The following is a 24,360-nucleotide window of genomic DNA, read 5'->3' as shown; positions in this document are numbered from 1 at the left end:
AAAAAAGAAATCATTAGTATTCTAGGATTAGCCCCAAATGTTAAGGCCAACACCTTAATCATTTGATTCAGAACTTTTATGGTGATTAAGGATTTAGGCCCGGGCCCCAGGCGTAGTTTAGAGCAGTGGCTCCTAACCCGGGGGTCAGGAGTCAATAACATTAATCTAACAGGTATCAAGATGATTTCAGATGATGAGAGGTCACAAGCCGAAACCAATGATTTCAAGCTGTGTTTTCGGTCCCACATGGTTTGTCATGCTAGTATGTTATTAGATTAATTGATTGAATATTGGCAAGTACAATTATAATGTAATGCAGGGTCCTGAAGACCAGATTCAAAATCAATGGTTTAAAGGGCTGAAGGCAATACAAGCTAGATTAAGTATAATATTATTTGAAGGCAATTAAGTCTTGTTATTATCAGCACATCTGCAGTATCATCGTATTTGAATTATCTTTTTTTCAGGATATTTCACTGTTGCTTGCTGATTACTGAAAATTCTTTCCTGCGTCAACAATAAACAAGATTATGATTCTTCATATGACTCACACCTTTTGGTAGTTAACAAGAAAGAAAAGTGGAAACTTTTTAATATTGTTCTGTCATTAACTAAACCTAAAGAACCATGACTGAATGTTCTTGCCAAGCAAAACTTAAAAAACAAAACAAAAACAAAAAACATTTAAAACCAATGGGGAACTGCAGGGTCCTGAAGGCAATCATTTTAAATAGCTGTTTTAAAAGGCTCCAAGGGAGAAAAATAAGAAACAGTTAAATTGTATAATTGTATTTGGATATTTCACTAGTATCTTTTTTAAATTCTTTTTTGAATCAACAACACATCTACCCCTTAGACGAGGATGCTTGAGATGATTCATGCATACAGTATTAGAAATTAATAAGGGGAGGGGGTAATGGAAGCCTCACTTAATATTCTATTATCACCTAAACCAGTAAACACTATTGAATTGAATTTCCTATGATCAAAAACAGTAAAACCTACTTTAAAACCTCTTGAAACCCAGCATGGAACTGCAGGCTCCTGTAGACAAGAATTGAAAATCACCGGTTTAAAGGGCTCCTCTGGAGTGAAATTTAGCCCGGATAAATTGAATTATTATCTCTGGATTTTCACTCATTAGTTGCTGTTAACACAACATCTACTGCACTGTCTTCTTTGATTTTTTTTTATTATGTCCTGACCCTAAACATATAAGCCACACCTGCAACATAAATATAGCTACCCTAAGATGTGGGTTCTTGAGATGACTCACATCTGATGATAGCAGTCTGCAGAATCAAATATTTCTATTTAGGGCTAAGAAGAAAAATATTTGGGAACCATGACTAAAACTTTTAAATTTTAAAACTGCACTGACTCATTATTTTGGAGACATCTCCTCTATGGTGACTGATATTAATATCAATAATACAACTGTTGTATTATTGTGTCTGTTTGTAGTTTGTCATCTCTAGCATTAGGGTTGATCACTGCTCATGTGACGCCCATGCAGTGCTGTGGGTGGGGACGCAGAAGACCACAGCGATCAGTGTGGTACAAAGTGAGCGCTGTCCACTCTAATGGTGCTGAAACACCAGGAAGCGCTGTTCACTCCCTGAATCATGGCGTGCTCTCGTTGGAAGACTCAGAGAAGAAATAGGCAACAATCATCTCCTGACAAACATTATATCACCTATTTCTGACTGCGGACGTGGCACGAGCTGCACATGTTTACATGCTGATCATTTTGTTTATGTCTGTGTGATGAGAGCGGGGAAGCCCGGCAACACCTCGGGCCTGCAGATGTGATCATTGATCGCTGCCTGTCACACAAAGTTTCTAACACTTCACAAACACAATTAGGCCTGCGCATTATGTCAACATAGCCTACATTATATAGCCCATAGAAAATAAAAATAAAACACGAACACGGGATGTAGAATTGAGGATGGAAATATGTCGGCTTTTGGACATGCAGTAACAGGCTGCGGGGAAGCAGTAACAAGAAATGTTAATTTGAAGGAGCCTCCACCCTCCTATTGGAGTCAGAGCTTCGATAAAATAATTTAGCATTAAACGAGCCACTATAAGCACACTCTACTGTTGTGCGCAGCTAAACTGAGACTGACTCATTGTGATGCTTAATCATCTCCAACTGCAATGTTGTAAATGCAAATCATCCATCGTTAAGCATTTCTCTGTTTTTTATAGGCTGCCTGCTCCATATTGGTGCAGTTTTATTGCAGAGTAGTCCTATATGCCACTGATAATCTATTACAATTGATATGTTAGCCTACATATGATTCAAATTCCAAAGATTGAAATAAGCTTAAAAAAATACCGTAGTGAGTTGTTGTCATCCTGCACTGAATCAAACCAGCACGTACGGCTCTGGGAACAATCAATTCGCTGGCACAAACGGAGATGAAGCAGTAGCATTTAAAAAAAGGAGGCGTCGTTATTGGTTTACTTTTGCCGGGGTCTAAACCAATCCATTTCCCCCTCCGCTGCCTCCGACATGGCAGAGAGATCCTCAGCACGATCTACTGCCTACCCGCCGGATTCCTGCTCCGCATATCCGCACCAGTGCTTCGCCCGAAGATCAACAAGTATGCCGAGAGCCCATTCGGACAGACTACCTGTGTTTCCCAGTCAGCTGTGTGAGGAGGCGCCGCATCTCTCTGAAGGTGGATCCATGGCAGCTCAGCGCTCTCTTCCACATCTGATTAACTCTTTCAGCACTGCGCCTTGACGTCTGGATGTATCACTAAAAAGACTTAGGGGCACTGTTGGTGTTTACGATATGGTGCACTGTTTGATAAAAGCATAAGGTAATGATAGGGCTCATGAACGTGTAATGTATTAATCGGGTTAAATGATATGAAGGCATCAACATGAGCGATAATCAATTAGGTACATGTTCAGAGAAAGGATTTAAATAATCATCTAATATGGAACTTAATGCTGTTTAATATGAAGGTAGATGGTTTTTAATGCTGCTTAATATGATTAGTGTAGGTGGTTCCCCTCCTCTTATCTTCACATACAAGCAGTGGTAGAATAAGTATTCAGATCCCCAACATTATATTCATGTAAAAATACTCCACTACAAGTACAAATCCTGCACTGGTTAAGGTATGGTACAGTAAATCATACAAAGTACATAAGTATTAGCAGTGAAATGTACCTAAAGTACCAATACTAAAATTACTCATTCTGCTAGAAATGGCCCTTGTAAGTCAAATCTGGGGGCGTAGGAGACACATAGATCTCCAACTTCACTCACTCTTCCAAGTCCATTCTCTGTGTATGTGCGCTGGAGGTTTCAAGTTTCACCTTTCTGCAAGTTGCATTCCGCACCATGATACTTCGAAACTAGTTACTAATGATGTGACGAAATCTTCTCGTACGTAGGTACACATGTTAAACTTAAACATTTTAGGTGAGCACAGAGAAACTTTCCCCCCAGACGAATATGAAAAGGCCCTTCTAGTGTCAAACTCTGCACATACATAATTCTGCACAGTGAAGGTCAAACATCCAAGTGAAGTGACAATAAGCTGTTGAGTGAAGGGGGACTTTAAAGCCTACAAATGTTCTACCCAAATTTTGGAGGCAAAAATGACAAATGAGAAGGTTTACTTTGTTTTTCCTTTCTATTTAAAATATTAATAACATATGATAGATGCACTGAGTAAACATAATACAGTACATATAACAAAACGCTTTATCAATCAACAATTTTACAGTTATATACAGTTTATTCAAATGATGGAGTCATTTCATCGATGTGTCTTCTTAAGTCTGTATCGGACCTGCAGATCTCCGTCCGGCTGGAGCATCCCAAAGCCGTAGCGACTGGGATTAGCTGGTGGCAGTTTAGCCTCTGGGTCACACATCTCCAGATCAAGGTGCGTCAAGAGCAAGAACACAAATCTAGAGACACAAGAGGCAAAAGCAGTTTAGAACAAGCGACAAACTGCCCCCTGATAAACACAATTAATAAGACAATATTAATTTTAGGTTTCACAGATTCAGTGAAATGCAGAAACTATGTGAAAATCATATCAAAAAAATCAACTGATCTGAAATTAACAGCAAAATGTCCCAGTCTACCCATCAAGGTAACATTTTACAATAAGGTACACAAAAAATAGTAGTAGTATAGGTAGTTAATGATTAGTTACTGTTTTTCAGAAGGGCAGTTGCTGTACTACCGTTACTGTACTACCGTACAGTAACTACCCTTCTGAAAAACAGTAACTAATCATTCGTTACTCTTTCAAAAAACATTAATTACCCTTCTGAAAAACAGTAACTACCATTCTGAAAAACAGTAACTACCCTTCTGAAAAACAGTAACTAATCATTAACTAACAATTTGTTTGTGTACCTTATTGTAAAGTGTGACCCTGGATGTGTCTGACAAAGGCACGTTCTCCCAACTGACTATCCATTATCGAACAATCAATTGATCATTAGGCTACCCTTAGCCTTTTTCATATAGGTCATTACAGAGTATAAGCGATTTCTATATTAAAGCATGTTTCCAGTGGTGGAATATAACTAAGTGCATGTACTCAAGTACTGTACTTAAGTACAAATTTGAGGTAGTTGTACTTTATTTGAGTCTTTTCTTTTCATGTCACTTTCTACTCCGCTACATTTTAGAGAGAAATATTGTACTTTTTACTCCACTACATTAATCTGACAGCTTTACTTACTAGTTACTTTACAAATTAAGATTTTTGCACACAAAACCCATGTAGTTTTTATAAAATGTTTTATTATAAATTAAACTACCCAACTATATAGAGGGCTACATGTCCAGCTGAAATGATTAGACCATTAAACACTTTGTTGATTGACAGAACTGTTTTTTAAATGTGAGGATTTATCTGCATTGACTACTTTTACTTTTAATACTTTAAGTACATTTTCCTGATGATACTTACACACTTTTACTTAAGTAACATTTTGAATGCAGGACTTTTACTTGTAACGGAGTACTTACAGTGTGGGATTAGTACTTTTATTTAAGTAAAGGATCTGATTACTTCTTCCACCAATGCATGTTGCTTATAACAATAGAGGGCATGAAAAACAGGACAAGTACGATAACAGGGGGAATGTTATGTGGAGATGGATTTTGCTGGTCTGGTAATCGGGGTGAAATTGCAGGAAATGCTTAGATCATGAATGTATCATTTCAAAACATAAGATACATCATGGAAAATATATATATATTTTAAGTGGATCTTTACACTCACTGTTTAATGGCTGTAACAGCAAACTCTTTCCCAACACAGATATTTCTCCCTGCACCCCAGGGCATGGTGTAGTACTTCAGCCTTTTTCCTTCTTTGTAGAACTTATCCTTCACTGTCATATCATCATTTAAGAAGCGATCATACTTGAAAATCTGTTAAGACACAGGAAAAAAAACATGAAGGCATACAATACGTGCAATATAATATCATGCAAATAGGCTCGATCACATGTCTCCTGCTCAATATCTTCTGTTCAAAATATGTAATTATCACCTCTAACCATTTAAGACAAATACACAGAATGAACATTGGTATTTGGTCTCCATCTCTTGCTAGTCAACTCCTACTTGTTTCATTTGTAGGTATTTAGCAGCTCATCCCAAAGGATGTATTCTCTCAGTAAGTTAAATCACACCGCTTAATCCTGCCTCCTCAAGATTGCTTTGTGCACTATAATAAGGCTTACAAATATCGCAATGGAGGTACACAACTACGTATATGTATCATGGAGGTGGTAACAAAATATTAGGTAATTACAGAATCTCTGCACAGTTGTTCGTGTTTGTGCTGTGAATGTTGTCTCTCTTAATACACACAAAAGTACCTGTGGTTCTTGGTATATCTGTGGGTCCATTTGAGGGCTGAGGAAGGGGAACAGACACACTTTGTCCCCCTGTCTGAGGTGGTATTCATGTCCATTGGCCATGTACAGGATCTTGTCCCGCACCACCTCTCTGTTGATCATTACCGCGGCAGTGAGCCGTAGTGTCTCGCTCAGAACGCTATCTGCAGAATGGAAAGGACAGCAGAGTGGATGATGTCAGAGGGGTGTCAGCGTGAGTTAAGTCGGCGGTGCCCTCTGGCATCATTTGGAGAGGTACAAACATTTACACGGATGTGAATATATGGAAAAGACAATCATTATTTAATTGAATCCAAGGTCAAACTTATATTGTCACTGTCATTGTTTCAGTACGCTGCTGTACTTATCTTGTTATTTCCAACAAATCAAATGAGCCTTTGTTTCCACCTGACTGGAGTGGCCAAACCTCCAGTTATGAGTGAGAAAGTGAAAATGGGCTGCAAGCACCTGTTACATACCAAGCACAGGTGTGCTGTGTGCTTCCCGCGGGTTGATGGGGGGATGCTGTATGGAAGTGTCCCGGAGAGTAAGGCCTCTGATCTCTGATTTAACAGCCTTCATGGCATCAGGGTGAGTGAGCAGAAAGCCAAGGAGCCAAAAGGCAGCAGGTCCAGCATTGCACTGAAAGGAAAAACACTCAACTTAGCACAAACTCACTCCTTTATATAAGCTTCTAGTATTACAAACTGTGCAAAAGTTGGTATAGCAGCCATGTATATCTTGTCTTATGTTTGTTAATAGCTTGCACCTATTATGTAATGTAGGACGTCACAGGGGCTGGTCTGGCAATAAACATATGTATGCACCTGTGCACCTGCATGGAGGACGCTAGAGAGGGGGGGAGATTGGGTTGTTTTTCTGTTGACAGCAAGTTTCACTGCAAACGCAAATTTCACCGTATCCACGTTCACCTTCACACGCAGTATTTTTCATGTGCTACTGGATTTTGTTGTTTTTGTGTTTTCTTGTTTTTAAATGGACAATAAATCTTTAAATGCACATCCTGGAGTGGAACTGGATTATTCAAACGGCGTGTCATACAGGTATTGATTGTTCCCTGACTCAGCCTCTCAGCGGCTTATGGAGGTTTCAAAGAAGTCGCTACAGTCGGATTATGTTTTATATATGTAGACATACAATGCATATGATATAGAGATACTTCTGATTATTTATTTACTTTTGGGAATATAATATTTCAGCAGCTCTCTGTAAAGCTGCTGTCTAAATATGACTGATATGAGGAGAAGTCAGTGAATCAGTCCACACTTTGTAGACACTGCTGTCATCCTCTCGGTAAAGAGACAGCTGAGCCTGTCAGACAGTAATTGCTATGGGTTAAGGGAGCGGTTCTTAGTACCTCTGCACATCTCAGGTCAGCTCTCCATTGACAGCCAGGGCAAATGCCCAAAAGCGACTAGAGGTGCATTACAGTGACTTTCTGCCCTCTCAGATCATCAGAACATCGGATCTGATACCTCAGATAATGATATGAGCCTGGTTACCTCGACAGCAGCACAGTGGGGACTTTTAAACTGTTAAACTTTTACTGTTGTAGTTTTTACACAACTTACTTTTTATACATATTTTTGTGTGTCTGTGCGTGTGTGGGTGTGTGTGTGTGTGTTCTATACATGTTTTGTATATATTTTACTAGTTTAATTGAACACATTTTTATTTTATGTCGCTATTGTACGAAGCACATTGTGTTACATTAACTTTTATGAAATGTGCTATAGAAATAAATTATGATTGATTGATTGACTGATTAAACAAATGCGATATAGCGTGTTAATTTGTGAGCTTTAAAGGTGCTGGTAGGCGGTTTTTGTTTCAGTTTTCAGCTTTAGATAGAGCCAGGCTAGCGTTTTTTCCCTGTTTCCAGTATTTTTGCTATGCTAAGCTAACCAGCTGCGGGCTCCAATTACATCTTTAGCGTATAGACATGAAAGTGGCAACTCTTGAATAAGCATATTTCCCAGAATGCCAAACTTTTTTTCTTTAGGGTATAACTTGATTCACTGACAGCTGTATACTCAGAAAGGCTAGGAATGCAAGACTCACTCACACAGCCAGTGACTTGCTTTATTGTGCCTGAAAGTGACTTTCTCGATATGATATGTAATTATTTTTACATTAAAATACATTTGTGGGGGTGAGTGTACAGACTCCTAGAAGGAAAGTAACTAATACATCCATTTAAGTCTATATGTTTCAATCAATAGCATTGCTGCTGCTGTTGTTATTGTCGATTGTTTAAAAATGGAAAGAGAACAACAACCACCCGCTTGTGCAGCACTCATGATAAGGTTGTAGGTGGCTTTAGTCTGCCTGTAACACATGTATAAGCCACATTCACTCTGGCATGTCCCACTAGTCTCACATCTAATGCCTCTATTCTCTGCAGTGGTGCTCCAGTTTCTGTCCCAGACTTAGACTGTGTACCCGAGTATCCCAGCAGACATAATAGAGCACAAACAAACATGCTGGATGAATAGCAGTATTCCCAAACAAGCAGAGCATCGGAAAAAGCCTGTAGTGGGTGGCCTGGCAAAGGTTTCTCCTCGCTTAAATACTGTGTGCTTTTGGGTGAGCAATTATTGATCCAGGTTAACAAAGGGCTGAAGCTATTACAGCTAAAATGTAGCATAGGTGAACAGCAACCTATGGTACATTTTACAGCTTTCTAGCTCCCCCACCTGGCAGCATGGAGCAATGACACCATCTTGATTTATACTTGTCTGGACTGGTGAGGTTGAGGAAGCACACCTGTGTCAATATTGTTAATAGTGGAAACTGTGTACACTGTAGCCATTTGAAACTAAATGATGAATGAATACTACTTGACAAGAAAATGTATTGATGGTAGTATCCAAGTGAAACAACATCTCCAGTGGAGCTGCATTGTAGTCAGCAGTAGAAAACTTGATAGACAGCACAAGTCCTGCGTATGAGTAGGACATGTAAAAAAAGAAGAAGAAACTTCAGCTGACTAACACAGTTATCTTACTCACATCTAATTACCAAACCTCAAACAAGATAAGATGTCATGGTAACCGATTCACAAAACCACAACTAGAAAAACTCCACTCTGAGTTACAGGTTGAGGCAGGTAGCTCTGAGGAACTGGCAGAGAGGAATCCACTGCCTCTTACTGCTGCATTGTTGGCAGGCTGAGCACCCTGGGATGGAATTCAAGCATGCAGCCTGGGTGTGGGAAGTTTGTCTGTTTTGTAATCAATGTGTTTCCTTGTTTGTGTTTGAGAGTTGTTTGAGACAGACGATAAATCAGCTCTCACCTGTGTGGTCCACAGCTGCAGGAGTAAAGATCTTTTCTGCATTTCTGCATCTACTCCCTCCTCATGCAGGAAGTGATGGTAGCTCTGCTGCCAGGAGTTTGACTCTGACCCTTCCCTCAGCCAGTTCGGGGACAGCAGCTCCCACAGTCGCTCCCGTGATAAGTTGGCTGTTTTGCTTTCCCCTGTTGAAGATCCGATAAAAGATAAGATCAATTCATACATACCTTCCTGTACTGTATTGTGCAGTCAGACAGGAAACCCAATAAAAAATAATTTTGCTTTAATTTGCTTTTGTGCAGCTTACCTCGCTTGAGTGAGCTGCGAGCCAGTTTGGTGAGAAGATGGTCAAACTTGCGGAACTCAATGTAGACTGTAGCCACATTGTCTCTCCTCTCAAACAATGTAAGATATCCGGCCCTGAGCACAGCAATACAGTTAAAAAATGTCGGCCAGTCACTCCTGGCAGCATAAACACTGACATCATTTGATTTACAGTATTTCGCTGGGTTAAAGTGCTGTGTGTTACCTGAAGAGTAGGCTGTAACAAAGGCTAAAGAGTCCATCCCGTCTCCACTCTGAGGGGTTGCAGTCTTTCTGGTCATTCAGCAGCAGGTTCTGAAGGTGAGTGTTCATTGAGCTGTTGAGCTTGGAGAGACTGAGACCTTGAAAATGCCTGAGGAAATAATACATATACTGAGATTTGCAACACTCATTTGAATCAGATGTTATTGGGAACCATAAAGTCTGTTTAAAAGATGCATTCCTTACTGTTCCATCCATTTCCTCTCTGCTGTAGGTTTGATGCTTGGCAGCTGCAGACTGAAGATCCTTTTTAGGAGCTGGTTTCTGCTGCGGGTGAAGTCCAAGAAGATTGTGTCATTCATTACGGCATCAAAAGAGTTTGGGTCCAACAGCACCGTCACGTAATGACCAGCAACACGAACCTGGGAGGAGATTTTATAAAGTCAAATTTTTTGCTAATATTCAGTGAAACATTTTGTTCTACACTGGAAGAATAATGTGTTGCAGTAGCATATGCAGTACTAATTTCAGATATATTCAGATGAAATGCATTCATTAACTTGCTATCACCACACATGCATAATGATGTCTTGTTAAAATGAACATTTTGTTGCTGTAATGTGAAAACCTGATTTGCATTTCAGATCATAAACCAGATCAGGTGACAGATTGCTTTGTACCGTGTGCAACATCTTTGACCCTTTTCTTTCAACCATTACATTTTCGTCTTTCTTTGACAGTTTCATCTATTTCAAAACAGCTTCTCGTTTCCTTAAACTTTTGGTGACAAACGTTATATACCGCAGTTAAACACAGTCTATTAGAATTACTTACTGTAAAGATATCCCCATGTCTGTCTTTCATCCGCGCCAAAAACTTTGCGGCATCTTTTCCAAACTCAAGTGCGTGCCCCAACCATGGAAGCACACCTTTGTCCAGAGGTGGCTCATTATTCTGTCTGTCAAGTATAAGGAAATTCCTTAAAATTACAACAATGTGATAGATTTGGTTATATACCTTTCATTCACTCATGAATCTTAATCTACAGGTTAAGAGTTAACATGAAGTTATTTCATAAGAACATGTGGCTAAAAAAGCTGCACACAGGCCACGCTGTGAGCCATAAGACAATTTTGAGTTCTATTTCCTTGTGTTGTTTAAAGACAAAACTTAATGCAGAGAATCAGTGTTTAATAGTCAACATGGTTTAGACATCCAAATTGTATCAGTCAGATAGTATTCATATTTTAAGGAAGAGGGCCTACTCTAATATAATTTTTACAAATCATGAATGTACTTCAATTTTTAATAACAATAGTAAACCTTTTCTAAGTTAAGTAGTTTGTAGTATTTTGCAGACCTTCAGACTCAACCTAGTACAAACTCTGAAATGCACCTTTGTTAATAATCTAATATCTGCATATTTCAACATAATAGAATGGCTTTACCTTGTGCGAGTGGAGTATAGGAGAACTAGAAGAAGCAGTCCATTAAGTAGTAAGAATATTGTCCATAACATGTTTCGGTAAAGTATGATACTTGGTCTGTCCCGCAGATAATTGAATCACTAGCTGCTGGCAACTTATACGAGCCCGGCTCCACTGTAACTAGACTGCTAGTTGCTAGGAGGCGTGGAAAGGAGTGGCTTGTGACACAAAGTGTTACACAACACTTAGAACAGTGTCAGACACCACACAAACCACCACATCCCGAGCAAGCAAAACAAACCGAAACTATTCAAAATGCCACTTCCAATTTAGAGTTTAGTTCATGTTAAGTAACACCTTCTAGAAGAGACTAAACCTCTTTACAGTCTATGGGTTAAACAGCCTGCACAAAATCTTTCTTTTACACTTCATACAGTGCACAGAAAAGCCACCTGTCAGAACATTTCACAACAGTGACATAATTGAGGTAAGGAGTGATGTCAGGGCACACATATTTCATGGAGTGTCATAAAGTCAAGTTCTCAGGGTTGACAACATTCAGTTTCCCCTTCAACATTGTGAAATGTCTATTGTTACAGATTACTTCCAGGCAGTCACAAGGATAAGTATCTACAGATGACGTTGGCTGTCACACTGAAACCAATGATTCATTTATCCCAAATGTTGTTTATGTGAAACTCTGATTTTATTAATATTCTTACTAGTGAATTAGTAATTTACCAATTTATCTTACCTTTCTTGATATAATTCATATGCAATATGTAGCCTATATATTAGTAGAAAAAAAGCTACAGCTTGCATATTTAGACCATAGGTTGTACAAAATAGATTAAAACATGCTGGTTGCTTGTTGTATAACATTTGACAGTGTAGCCTACCAGCAGAGGGTAGTCATGCACTTACAGTTGCCTCACCTCACCTTTCAGCAGCTGGAGAAAAGTTAAGATTAGTAGTGGACACTGAAGTGAAGGCAGCCTATTATTTTTTACTATTGGAAATAACAAGTAACGTTAATGTCATTGCGGCGGAGCTTGACTATTAGTCCTTTGATAATACGCATGAATTAAGAAGTCAATATATTATCCCGTGAAATATACTCAAGGAATCTCAATGATAACAAGACAGCAACACAATAGTAACTGAGCGTGTCAAAGAACATGGACAGATTAAGTGAAGGCAAGGACTTAAAGACATCACCTCGGGGGCATTAAATGAGTAATTTGTAATTTAGAATTGTTTTTTCATTAGTAGCTGCTAACCTTCTGCTACTGCTAACATCAAAGCCAGTTTCTTTGTGCTAACATTTTCTGTTAGCTCTTCGCTAACCGATCGGACCAGCTACAAAAACCTGAAACTTCAGTTCCTACAGCAAACAGGTACACGGCAATGTAGTACTGTATTAAATCATTACATAATAATCTAAGAATATATTAATTTACAGTGCATATATTTAATCAATATCAAATGCCTATTGCAAACATTATAACATTACCTTAAGATGACCTGATTAGAGGAATAATGTTGGTTTGATTTTAGCCACTTCATCAAACTTTCAACATTGCATTAGCAATACAAGCGTAATGGTGTCTCTATTGTCATGCAGATAGGCAGTTTTCATTTGATTTCATAATGTCATAATATTTTTGATAGAACAGATACGACCAGCATTAAAATTAACATATTATCAGCTATAAACATGTGAAAGGCCATGACAGATCACTACAGTTGCTTTTAAATTAAACAGATGAAGGAACATCTGTTTAATTTAGGCATGTGTTTGCATGGCTTTGTAGACAGATGAAATCTCATCAGTTTATTACAGCATTTTATTACAACTTGGAACATCTTATATCTGGCAGTGTGGTTACTGACAACAGTAACTGAAGGAAAAAAAAGTGTTTCAATTCTCTCTAAATTACAGATTTAAGGTGCATCCAATGTAAAAAGAAAAAAAAAAAAACACCCTGAATGCTTTCCATTCAAGTGTGTATCAGGCTACATGTCCCAAGGGAAGGGAAGAGACCAGCAATACTGCCAACCAAAAGGGGTAGCATCTCAGTAATGGTGTTATTATAAAAGGTGTGTGTGGTGCACTGGAAACAAATCAACTTTTTACAAACAGCCTCTAGTATAAACAAACATCACATACAATCTTGCATAAAGCAAATGGTTTATACATAACAGTTTGTCTCAAAACATTTACACTTGAATGTCTGATTTGAACCCTGCATACACACATGCTCTTTTAAAAACAATCATTCATAATTTGTTGGCAGACTTGTAAGCCAGTTGTTAATCATTTCTCTTACTTCTGTAACCAGGCTATTGAAGCCAGTGTGCACTCAGGCTCCGCGTCCAAACATGTCAGCATGATAGAATAGCAGTGGAATGAATACATGTGTAAATGAGTGAATGAGTAAGTATTTGAGTAAATATGTAAACAGGTAAGTGAACTATTGAACGTGAGCTTAAAATATTATTTTAAACTGCCATACAGCGGATAGAGAATAATTCTCCAGCTCCATGTGGTGGTACACTAGTGCAAATAAAGTTTTCTCTACCATAGGGCAGCCTATACAACTGCCCTTATTTATTTATTATCACGCTGCCTTGCACATTGGGCCGATCGCCAGTGTAAAGTAAATGGAAAAGTAGTAACAACAGCCAGACACTAACGACTAACTACAGACAAATGTAGTGGAGTAAAAAAAAATACAATATTTACCTCTAAGGTGTAGTGGAGTAAAAATGGAAATACTCAAGTGAAGTACAAGTAACTAATTTGAACATGAGAACAGTACTTAGTTACATTCCACCACTGTTGATTAAACTGCAACAAGATGTGTAAAATGTTATTTGTTTTGTATTTATTTGAATTTACCTTTTTTCATTTGTTTTAGGTTTGGGATGGGTTAACAGATTAAAACATCACATATGAAATTTACAGTATTTTATGATACTATTTTAAGTGTAAATCTACGGTTAATTACTGGATTGAGTTGCATTACTTAATGCTGTAATTCTACGGCAGCATACTGCTATCACAGTAATCTAATGGCACAACTATATTATCATTTTACTATAATTTACTATTTGCTGCTAATTTACTGTGTGCTGTGAAATTAATGCAAATGGTAGCCAGTATATTTACTGTACATTTACAGTCAAATCTTTTACAGTGAACTTTCTTGTCTTCATTTAAGTTACCTCAATGACAATATCACTGAGGTAACTCTCAGAGGCCAAATTCAGTATTAGATGGTTAAATATATTTGTGCATATATATATAACAACATATATATTTAAACATGTAATACTGAATTTGGCCTTTTTTTTAACCTTTTTAACCTGCATGCCACATAGTCTCAAGATCTATCAGTTGCTTTTAAACACTGCAAATATGAAGAATTATCTATAACAATTATAATATTGTATTTATAATTTGCAATTTTACTTACTGTATATCTCTGTAAATTAGGTTATATAAAACATTAGCCCTCATTAAACATTATAATTTGGTTAATGATTAAAGCGTTAAGACATAACTCAGTGTAAAGTAATCTACGGTAATCTTAAATTTTTCTTAAAAATTGAATGGTGAATGTTAGGCATGATCCTGAATAACTCCACCAAAAGACTGCTGTAATTTTTACATTTTAAAGAAATGTAGGAATCTTAATTAGCTTTCTGCAAGAAACTCATGTTTTTTTTAGGTTGACCATGTGATGATCATTCCTCCTGTAAAGGCCTACAAGTGGATGCTGGTAAAGTTTCCACAGCCTAGTTAGAAACAGCTTTTTCACATTATTTTTCAAACCCACACCAACTTCTATCAGACTTACTCTGAGGCCAAGGATTGGTGAGTAACATTTGATCAGGAAATGAGTGGAGATTGGATTGTGACAACTGAACGGTTCTCCTGCAGATTTCTCCTGGGCTCTCTTCCAGCTTTAACAGTTGTCACAGGCTGACAGTAGCCTACAGACTTCATGTTAATTGGATGCAAAGGGGGATTTCTTGAAACAATTCAAATTGCAGTCTCAAAACAAGGTGCTCAATTATCCCCGTCCTATACATCAGTTGCTTTGAGGCAACAACACATGTTGGATAGTAAAATTGAAGACGTAGCACACAGTTGCACTTGAGAAACCACAGAAAGTTATTTGACAGTATTTGTCAGAAAACTGTGCTGCAGTGAAGAGCACTGAGAGGGAAAGAGTAGGGCAGAGTGACACATTGAGCCGTTCTGACTTTCTCTGGGGAGATGATCCATTAGCTTTGTCAAAGTGTTGCAACTGAGGGTGGAGAATGGTTTCAGATTTGTAACACCTCAGTTTCTTCCGCTCATAAATAAGTTTCTGTGATGTCAGTTAGTTGTCTCGGTCATACTTGAGAAGAATCCCCAACAATGATTTTGTGATAGTAATATGAAACTCATGTACACAGCAGGCTATACATAGTACATAGTAATATCAGGAATACTGTGATGAGCTTACAACTCAACATTGGCCCTGGGTAGGCAGAATGGCTGATCTTTAGTGGTTCTTGGCCAAAGTTTTATCCAGAGATGCATTGATTAGTTGAGTAGTCGATTGACAGAAAATATAGTCTGCAACTATTTTAATTATCAATTAATCGTTTTAGTCATTTCTTAAGCAACAACGTCAAACATTTGCCGACTCCAGCATTATAGTAAACTGAATATCTGGTCAAACAAGACATCTGACCTCGGGCTGTGGGAAATTATAACTGCATTTTTTTTTATTACTTTTTATAGACAAATGCATTGCAATGCATTGATTGAGAAAGTAATCTTCAGATGCCCTCACTGTGTGGTTAGTTGTAACACATTTTGAAACTGAACTGCTCCTGCAATCTTCAAGTATATAGGTCCCAATCACTAGCATATCATAAGCCTACTTATAATTTTGAGACAAACTTATTGTTTTTCATAATTATATGGTAGCCTATCCTCCTAATTTTCTTCAAATGATGAGGGTTCCGGTAACACGTCTTAAAAAAATACAATAATGCATGTATTTTGTTTATATTTGCATTGCATTATAAAGATGGCAGTATTCCATCCACTTTCTTACAGTCTTATGTTTTATGTCACAAAACTATGTTTGGGATGACCGGATTTATATTATCAGTAGGCCTATATTAACATAAGCCAAGCATTTGAATTCTAATAAGAAAAATGGCTGAAATTGTTGGACATCTAATCCTACTTCTGCAATCAGCTTCATGTTACAGTTGATGTCCTGGAAACAGAGCTATTAAATCCTGATCACCAACACACTATTTATGTAGGCTATATTTCTTCAACTGAGTAACGGCATAATAGGCTATGTAATTGGCGAAGGTTTTCATATCAGTTCACTCAAATCTTAAATCATCCAAGAGAAGAAAAGTGATGAAGAAGGGAGGGGGTTGGGGGGAGGAGTCTCAGATTGACTTTCACATCCATTCAGCCTTTTCTGCAGCAGCATTGAACTTGCAAAGAGAGGGAGAGAAAAAAAGGCAGACTGGGCAGTTGCAGGAGTGCAGAAGGATCTCGGTGCTATTATCGCCGAGGCTGCCATTGCCCTTCCTTTCGGAGTTTACTCCTGGCTTTTATAAAATGTACATCAAACGTGAATTGTTTCCCGGTTCCTTGAAGAATACTGATGAAGAGGAGTGGTCAGAGATCATTATGCACTTTTAGGTTCGACGTCGCCTAGAACGCAGCGCAACAACATCGAAGAGCCTGTGTGCGTTTAATCTCTGAAGTTGTGTCATGCGAGCGATGATTCGCATCTGATTGTTGTTTTAACTATCTGGAGAGGACTGCAGACCGCAGGCGAACGCTGCATTGTGGCAACCGAGACGCTGATTCCTGCCCGAGGATTGCACAATCCGTTCTCCCCAAAATGTCATCTCATGCGAAAGTCAAGAAGGACAAAGAGATTATTGCCGAATATGAGACCCAAGTGAAAGGTTGGTAACATGCAGGCCTGATCGTATTGTTAGTCTGGGTGACAAGGCACTATTGCGTAACTTTACCACAAACTGTAGCCTAGGCTATGGCTTTCAGTGTGTCGTGCTGTGGGGCGGGACAGATTGCATAGTTGTAGATGCTTAATGAACATATATTTCTTTGGAAAATGGCTCAATACATTCGCGTCATGATACGACTATTAGGCTACTTTAATCCAGTAAGACAATAATTAAGATGTAACTTGGCTGAACCCGGTTTCTGAAGATGATTGTGCTTATTAGCATGCCAAGCCCTGCATGTGTGGCCATGTAAGCGATGGGAGCTTCATGGTTTCAAAGTGCTGCTGGTATTTATGCGAGACTGATGCTGCACACCCAACAAGGAAATGTACCAATTCACCTTGTCCAGTCTTTCCAGTAGACTGGAGGTCATGCACCTCAGGTAGGCTAGTCATACAGAATACTTGGAGACATCTGGGTAAATTCTTTACAACTTCTTCCTAGAAACGTAGGTTGAAATATAGGCCTACAAGACATTGTGGTAACCTATGTCATTTTGAAAGACAATATGGTGAGAAATGAGTATTTCCCTGACACTCCAGGACACTGTGTAGCCTATGTAGCTATAGTATCAGAAGGGAAAGGGAATGCTTGAGAAGATCACACAGCAAACAGTTCAGAAAGTCCATAAATAATGTATGCTTTCTGTATGAATTATGAACCATGAAAGGATTTTGCTGTCTGCCGCTAAATATGTGACTGGATGAACCACCCAGAGAGAGAAAAGAGTCAGGAACAGTGGTGTATTGGAACAGACAGTGCATGATGTGCATATAGGTGGGTTGTCCCCTCAGTCTTTTTTGGGGCATCAGGCAGTGTGAACTTAAACCCTTTTTTGCATCACCCTCTCACAGTTGTGGTTTTGCTCATTGTTATGCATCATTTTATTCTTTTAGAATACGTTACAATTTTAAACAAGGATAACTCACTGCTATACATATTAATACTAGTGTTTAATGGACTATAATAACTTTTGTCTGTGATTAAGCTAATTATTTCTGTATAAAACAGACTCAGCCCACTCAGATTATCCTTATACAATATAACAGGGTGTAATAGCAGCCTCTGCTCAGACCCTTTGGTTCAAAATCACCCAACAGGATTGGAGTACTCTAAAACACCTAAACAACAAAGTTGACTTTGGCAGAGAAAACACCAATTGAAACTTCCACTGTGAACTCATGGTGTGTGTTGGGGCCTAATACTTCACATAGCAGGGGGTCCTGAACTTCTTCAGTCTGAGACCCGAAAGAGATATTTAGTGTCTCCCCGGGACCAAAACCTACAAAAAACATCATGAATTGCCATGACATCTACATTTATAAAATACTGATAAAGAAAACAAAAAACATGAATTTTAAATGCATATGAAATGTATTGCAATGCACCTCTCCACATAAAACACATTCAAGCCTTTCCTCTGCATTTTCAAATGGCTTTGGTGAAGCCAACGCTTATAAACTCATACTACACGCGAGTGAGGGAATCACAGAAGTCACACTCAACGTTACCTCAGCCAGTGAGCTTTAACACGTTTTCTTCTGTTTTAATTACGAAAATGAATTCACATATCATAGCATTGCTATGCACTTTACTCTGCTGATTGGCAACGGGTCCGCAACGCATTTTGGGCCCTGGCCCTAAAAGACCGCTATATAGGATATTGCCATCTCAAGGTGTTCATCAACCTGGTCCACATTCCAGGTGCGGTCTATACTGTAGCAGAGTTAGATTGGTTTGTTTGGTTTAACGGAAGTTGTCAAGCCTGCTTTGCTCTTCCCCTGCTGTTATCTGTGTGTCAAAATCCCTTCTCTATGGAAAAGAACAAGAAAAACCTCAAAACCAACAAGCTAATGTTTCACACTAAAAATGGCAAGTTTTGATGGAAATTTGAATTGTGCAATTCTTTCGGCGAATGATTGTAAAGAGTTACAAAGAATATGTTTACGACATTTACTATCTAACTGGGAAGTTTAGGGACTGATTGGCAAGGATTTCTAATATGAACAAAGTACACACGGCGATACACTGGTAAGAGCAAATTACTTTTTTTTTTTCCTATTCTAGAATGTTTTTGTGGAGGAGCCAGACCTTACTCCACAGTGCTGTGAAGATAGGTCTGGCAATGCAAGACTAAGAATTTGTATTGAATGCATGCCATGTGGACATGTAGCTCATGTGCTACAATTAAAATGTAGATCATGCAGAATCTAATAGGGGGACACTGTATTTTAAGTTTAACCTTTATTGTACAACTACTACAATTTTGGTGTACTGTAATTAAATAATAAATTTAATTTATATAGCGCTTTTCACGAACTCGAAGTCGCTAATTAAAGGAAAGTAGGGCAAAACAGCTACAGCTATCTTATTTCTTGGCTGGTGCAGTGGCTTTCTGAAGTCAAGAAGAAATACCAGTAGTTCAGTACACAGTAAACTAGTTGTTTCCACACAGTTTTTTGTGCAGATTAAACAAACAAGATATAAAGTGTTAATTAGTGAGTTGTAGAGGTGCTGGTCGGCAGATTTTGTTATCTTTGGACCAGGCTAGCTGTTTACAGTCTCTTTGCTAAACTAAGCTAAGTGGCTGCTGCATGGTTGTAGCTTCATATTGAACATACAGACATGAGATTGGTATCAATAAGCTCATCTAACTCAAGAAGAAAATGGAAAAGGCTAGTTCCCAAAATGTAGTACTTTTACATTACATATTTTACATTTATTTTTATTTTTTATTTGGTGGTTATTAACATATTCTTGTATAAATGTCCTGACCTGGAATTAACTATAATCAAATTAAGATCTTCTTATTAATTTAATATTACATACACTAAATACTAAATACACATTATAAAAATAAAAAAACAAAACACCACATCTGTTTGTACAGCTCTTCATTATTTTAAATAACATTAGTATCTCTGTCCAGCAAAAATTTGTTTAATCGTATTTCAAATCCATGAAAGCACATAGAAATTGGTGAAACAGTGATGAAGGCAATATTGCTGTTGATGAAAGGCATTAAGTTATCTGTGCAAATATCTGTAAATAATAAAAAAACCTCTCCTTTTTCAGACCTAATTTAAACCTTACTCTTTTTGTACATGATCAAACCTTGTAAGCATGTGTCTGGAATGAAGGTATGATTAGCATTTTGTAGACAGAGGTGTGGTTTACTTTCTCTTTGTCTGTTTATTTGTTAGACTCCTTCACTCTGTCACTCTTCCACTCTCTCTCTCTGGTCTATACACACTAGTGCTGCACAATTAATTGCAATTTTATTGAAATTGCAGTATGGATTTGCAATATCCAAATCGCAAGGGGGGGAATATTTGTTAAAGGCAAACATTTTGAAAGGCTAACCATTCTGAATTAAGTATTGTGGTGCTAAAGTGACATCACAGCCTACACATCGTATCCTACACAATAAATAAAAAAACTTCGTTTGGTACAGATCCTTGCAAAAATCACACTATAATCATTTAAATTTTTTTAATTTCAATATTTTTCAGTGAAAATGAGAATAATGATACAAAAATGATAATTCCTTCCAATATTGTGAATCATATCGCAATCGCAGTATCAGTCAAAATAATCGCAATTAGATTTTTTCCTCATATCATGAAGCCCTAATGCAAACCAGGTTTTGGGCAATGAGAGAGTCATCACAGCTCTTTCTCTAGTCTCAGTTTCAGGAAAAGCTTTTAAGCTGACATCTTAAGCTCATTTGCAAACTGGGCTTATATCAGTTTGGAGCTAAGGGGGCTTTACTCTGACACTGACACTGGTCTCCAATGATGCTAAATTGCTGACTGCACTGCAGTTCAATCAGGCACAAACCTAATGCACCTTGCAGTGTTTTTTTTTTTAACATGCCACATTTCAGCAAACTGCCGGCTTGCCGTCACATTAGAACTATGATGTTGGCGTGCTGGTGTGTGTTTTGAGCTTTACAGGTCTGGGCCTGTGTTTGTGATTATTGTCACATGTCATAGTCAATTCGATTCTCGATTTTCTTTTTTTTTCTTTTTTAAAGCTCAGGTTGCTATGCCATTTTTAGACTGGACTTTTATGCAATATAATATCTGACCTTTGTTCGCAATGTACCATATTACATTGTCAAATTTTAAAACATTTATTAACGACATAATAATTATATCTATAACCTGCCATCTAGTTTCTCTTTTGTAACTGCAGTCTTCTTCACAGAATATGACATCCAAGTTCACGACAAAACAAACAAAAAACAATAAAACAGCCATGTCCATAGTCTTCTCTGAACAATTAAGTGTTTTAACAAACCATTTCTGAACAATTGAACATATACGACACAGATTAACGGCCATGTTAGTCGTGCTGCCAGTGGAAGAATATGGTACATACACATAGCAGAGCTTGCAAACTGTGGCTTTTTTGTCGACCACGCAAACGTTGTCAACATAACTCACAGGAAATGCAAAATACTTCCACACCGGCGTCCTTCAGTGAAAGGTTCTGTCGATGGGTCTCCTGCATCTGCAGTTGCCATGCTATAGTTTGACTGGCTGTAGCTAAGTTAGAGGAGGTTGACTGACTCGCAGCACTTCAACACTAGTGTTGACGAACTAACCGAAGAGCCGATTAATTAACCTGAGTAGTGTCACTGAACCGGGAGAATGAACCGACTCACTCCTGGTTTTTTTACCTCATTTGTGTCTGCTTCGCTCAAGCTGAGTGCAATCGCTGCAAGGGAATCGAACCTCCTATGGCGCCATTTTGATGCCACCAAACAATCACCCGACATTAGCATTCCATTGACTGCCATTCATTTTGACGTCACTTTGACAGCGAATAACTTTACATCTGAAGCGTTTAAAGACTTTTTTTGTCCATTGTTTATTTCTAAAGAAACACGACAATGTCTCTCTCAGTTGGAGGCTGCGCAGTAAGTGCTAAAAGGCTCCATTACCTTGTATCTCACGTTATGGCTCCGTAGCAGTTTTTATAAAAATAGGCTAACGATTGTGTCATAACCACGTGACTTACTGTCGCATAGTAGAGGAATTACCGTACAGTACAGTAGAAGCTGTTTCGACTTACATTAGCTGTTTAAGTTTAATTACTAATGGTAACTAGCATTTTAGTTAGCAATAATTAGCCTGTGTCCATGTTATCTCCTTACGTATACCTACGCTTTCTGTCTCTGCAAGATTGGGAATGATTGAGATTTCTCTTGGCACAGCTACCAGAAGACAACAACTTTCAGACAGGTTACTCACGTCATATTTACGTCGTATTAATATTAATATTTTGCCTTCTAAGGAGTGTAGTTGACCAGCCTGAGGTATCTTTAAGCTTGCTGTAAATCCTGAAAACAAAAGAAAACGAGGGGATACCATTCATCATACTGTACTTTTAGCTGTAGGCCACATTATCTTCTAATCAATCTCTAATGACATTTGATCTGTTTGGAGCCAAGCCGTTTTAGTCTTATGGACAAATTGTTCTAATAGGATATATTCTACACCGTTTTGTGTAAGATTTGTTGTTGCTAAGGGAACATGTGGCAACGTTGTAACATTGACTTTACATTGATAGCTTTCCCTCAAACATTATACGAAGAATTGAAATATAAAAATTTGTAATATTGGTGACAGTCCGACTGTCACAAAGTAGCATCTCACTCCTACTGCCACCATAGAAATGGAATGCATGTAGAGATGCATTTCATGAGGAGCATGTAGACACAGCCCTTTTGTGTGTATTATTCATAATGAAAGCATGCTTAGACTGATACTGTCTTGAAATGTCAGGGTTGCGTTATGGCAGCAAAACAATATCTACGTTTCCAGTGTCTTGGTAACACTGTTGCTGTGATGACAGATACTGTACATACCCACAGTTGAGCGATACAAGATTTGAAGAGAGAACCGTTTTGAATTCTGCTTTCCTTGTGTGAGAGAGAGAGAGAGAGAGAGAGAGAGAGAGAGAGAGAGAGAGAGAGAGAGAGAGAGAGAGAGAGAGAGAGAGAGAGAGAGAGCTGTAAAGGCATACCATAGCCATTACTGCATTCAGAAGACAAGTGTTCACAGAACACAGCCTTGATTTGTCCCAAATTATGTCAACGTGTCAGTCTGGGTTAAGCCACATGTGACTACCCACGCATGGCTAACTGCAGACACAGCCCCAGAGACTGCTGCTGGCCATTGCAATAGCTGTGCTAGGCTAATTTGAGCAGGCTTCTTTGGTGACAAGGACTCCTCACTATGCGATATGTAGTGCTCTCTGTTGCACTAGTACAGGAGCCCAACTGGCAACCCTGCAAGGAAACAGTGACCAATAGTTTCCCCCCATTTCATTATATTATCTGTCAGAGATATATATATATATATATATATATATATATATATATATATATATATATATATATATATATATATAATTATAAGATTTCTCAATAATTAAATTATCTAATCAACCAATCACATTGCAGCTGCTTCAATGCATTTAGGGGTGTGGTCCAGGTCTAGGCAATCTCCTAAACTCCAAACTGAATGTCAGAATGGGAAAGAAAGGTGATCTAAGCAACTTTGAGCATGGCATGGTTGTTAGTGCCAGATGGGCTGGTTTGAGTATTTCCCAATCTGCTCAGTTACTGGGATTTTCACGCACAACCATTTCTTCTACAAAGAATGGTCTGAAAAAGGAAAAACATCCAGTATGCGGCAGTCCTGGGGGCGAAAATGCCTTGTTGATGCTAGAGGTCAGAGGAGAATGGGCTGACTGATTCCAGCTGATAGAAGATCAACTTTGACTTAAATAACCACTCGTTACAACCGAGGTATGCAGCAAAGTATTTGTGAAGCCACAACACACACAACCTTGAGGTGGATGGGCTACACCAGCAGAAGACCCCACCGTGTACCACTCATCTCCACTAAAAATAGGAAAATGAGGCTGCAATTTGTACAAGCTCACCAAAATTGGACTGTTGAAGACTGTAAAAATGTTGCCTGGTCTGATGAGTCTCGATTTCTGTTGAGACATTCAGATGGTAGAGTCAGAATTTGGCTTAAACAGAATGAGAACATGGATCCGTCATGCCTTGTTACCACTGGGCAGGCTGCTGGTGGTGGTGTAATGGTGTGGGGAATGTTTTC

The 24,360-nt window shown here is 38.4% G+C and overlaps 2 protein-coding genes across 3 annotated transcripts in view; one reads left to right on the top strand and one right to left on the bottom strand.

Moving 5' to 3' along the window:
* Positions 1–3,732: 3,732 nt before the first annotated feature.
* ptgis (prostaglandin I2 (prostacyclin) synthase) lies at positions 3,733–11,324 on the bottom strand. The gene is made up of 10 exons (XM_028576473.1): positions 11,183–11,324; positions 10,569–10,692; positions 9,981–10,156; positions 9,739–9,885; positions 9,517–9,629; positions 9,213–9,394; positions 6,375–6,537; positions 5,878–6,059; positions 5,274–5,425; positions 3,733–3,939 (listed from the first exon to the last, which is right to left on the bottom strand). The coding sequence occupies exons 1-10, from the start codon at positions 11,251–11,253 to the stop codon at positions 3,786–3,788; spliced, it is 1,464 nt and encodes a 487-aa protein (XP_028432274.1). The 5' UTR covers positions 11,254–11,324; the 3' UTR covers positions 3,733–3,785.
* A 5,337-nt stretch (positions 11,325–16,661) lies between these two features.
* The window catches only part of LOC114553903 (SLIT-ROBO Rho GTPase-activating protein 3), a 39,184-nt gene continuing 31,485 nt past the window's right edge, over positions 16,662–24,360 (top strand). For both annotated transcript variants that reach the window (XM_028575361.1, XM_028575360.1), the window contains exon 1: positions 16,662–17,161. In XM_028575361.1, coding sequence (XP_028431162.1) covers positions 17,095–17,161 — 67 coding nt within the window. In that variant the 5' untranslated portion in view covers positions 16,662–17,094. The remainder of the gene's footprint in view (positions 17,162–24,360) is intronic.

The sequence above is a fragment of the Perca flavescens genome, chromosome 4, assembly GCF_004354835.1.
Source record: "Perca flavescens isolate YP-PL-M2 chromosome 4, PFLA_1.0, whole genome shotgun sequence".
Classification (NCBI taxonomy): Eukaryota; Metazoa; Chordata; class Actinopteri; order Perciformes; family Percidae; genus Perca; species Perca flavescens.
This window is presented reverse-complemented; position numbering and strand designations above follow the sequence as displayed.

What these genes read in the sequence shown, in the direction of transcription:
- ptgis (XM_028576473.1), bottom strand. Translation starts at nt 11,253, where the DNA reads ATGTTATGGACAATATTCTTACTACTTAATGGACTGCTTCTTCTAGTT. An exon ending in TCGCAGCTCACTCAAGCGAG is followed by an intron (nt 9,395 to 9,516) that starts GTAAGCTGCACA and finishes GATCTTCAACAG; the next exon opens with GGGAAAGCAAAACAGCCAAC. An exon ending in ACACAGCACACCTGTGCTTG is followed by an intron (nt 6,060 to 6,374) that starts GTATGTAACAGG and finishes TCCATTCTGCAG; the next exon opens with ATAGCGTTCTGAGCGAGACA.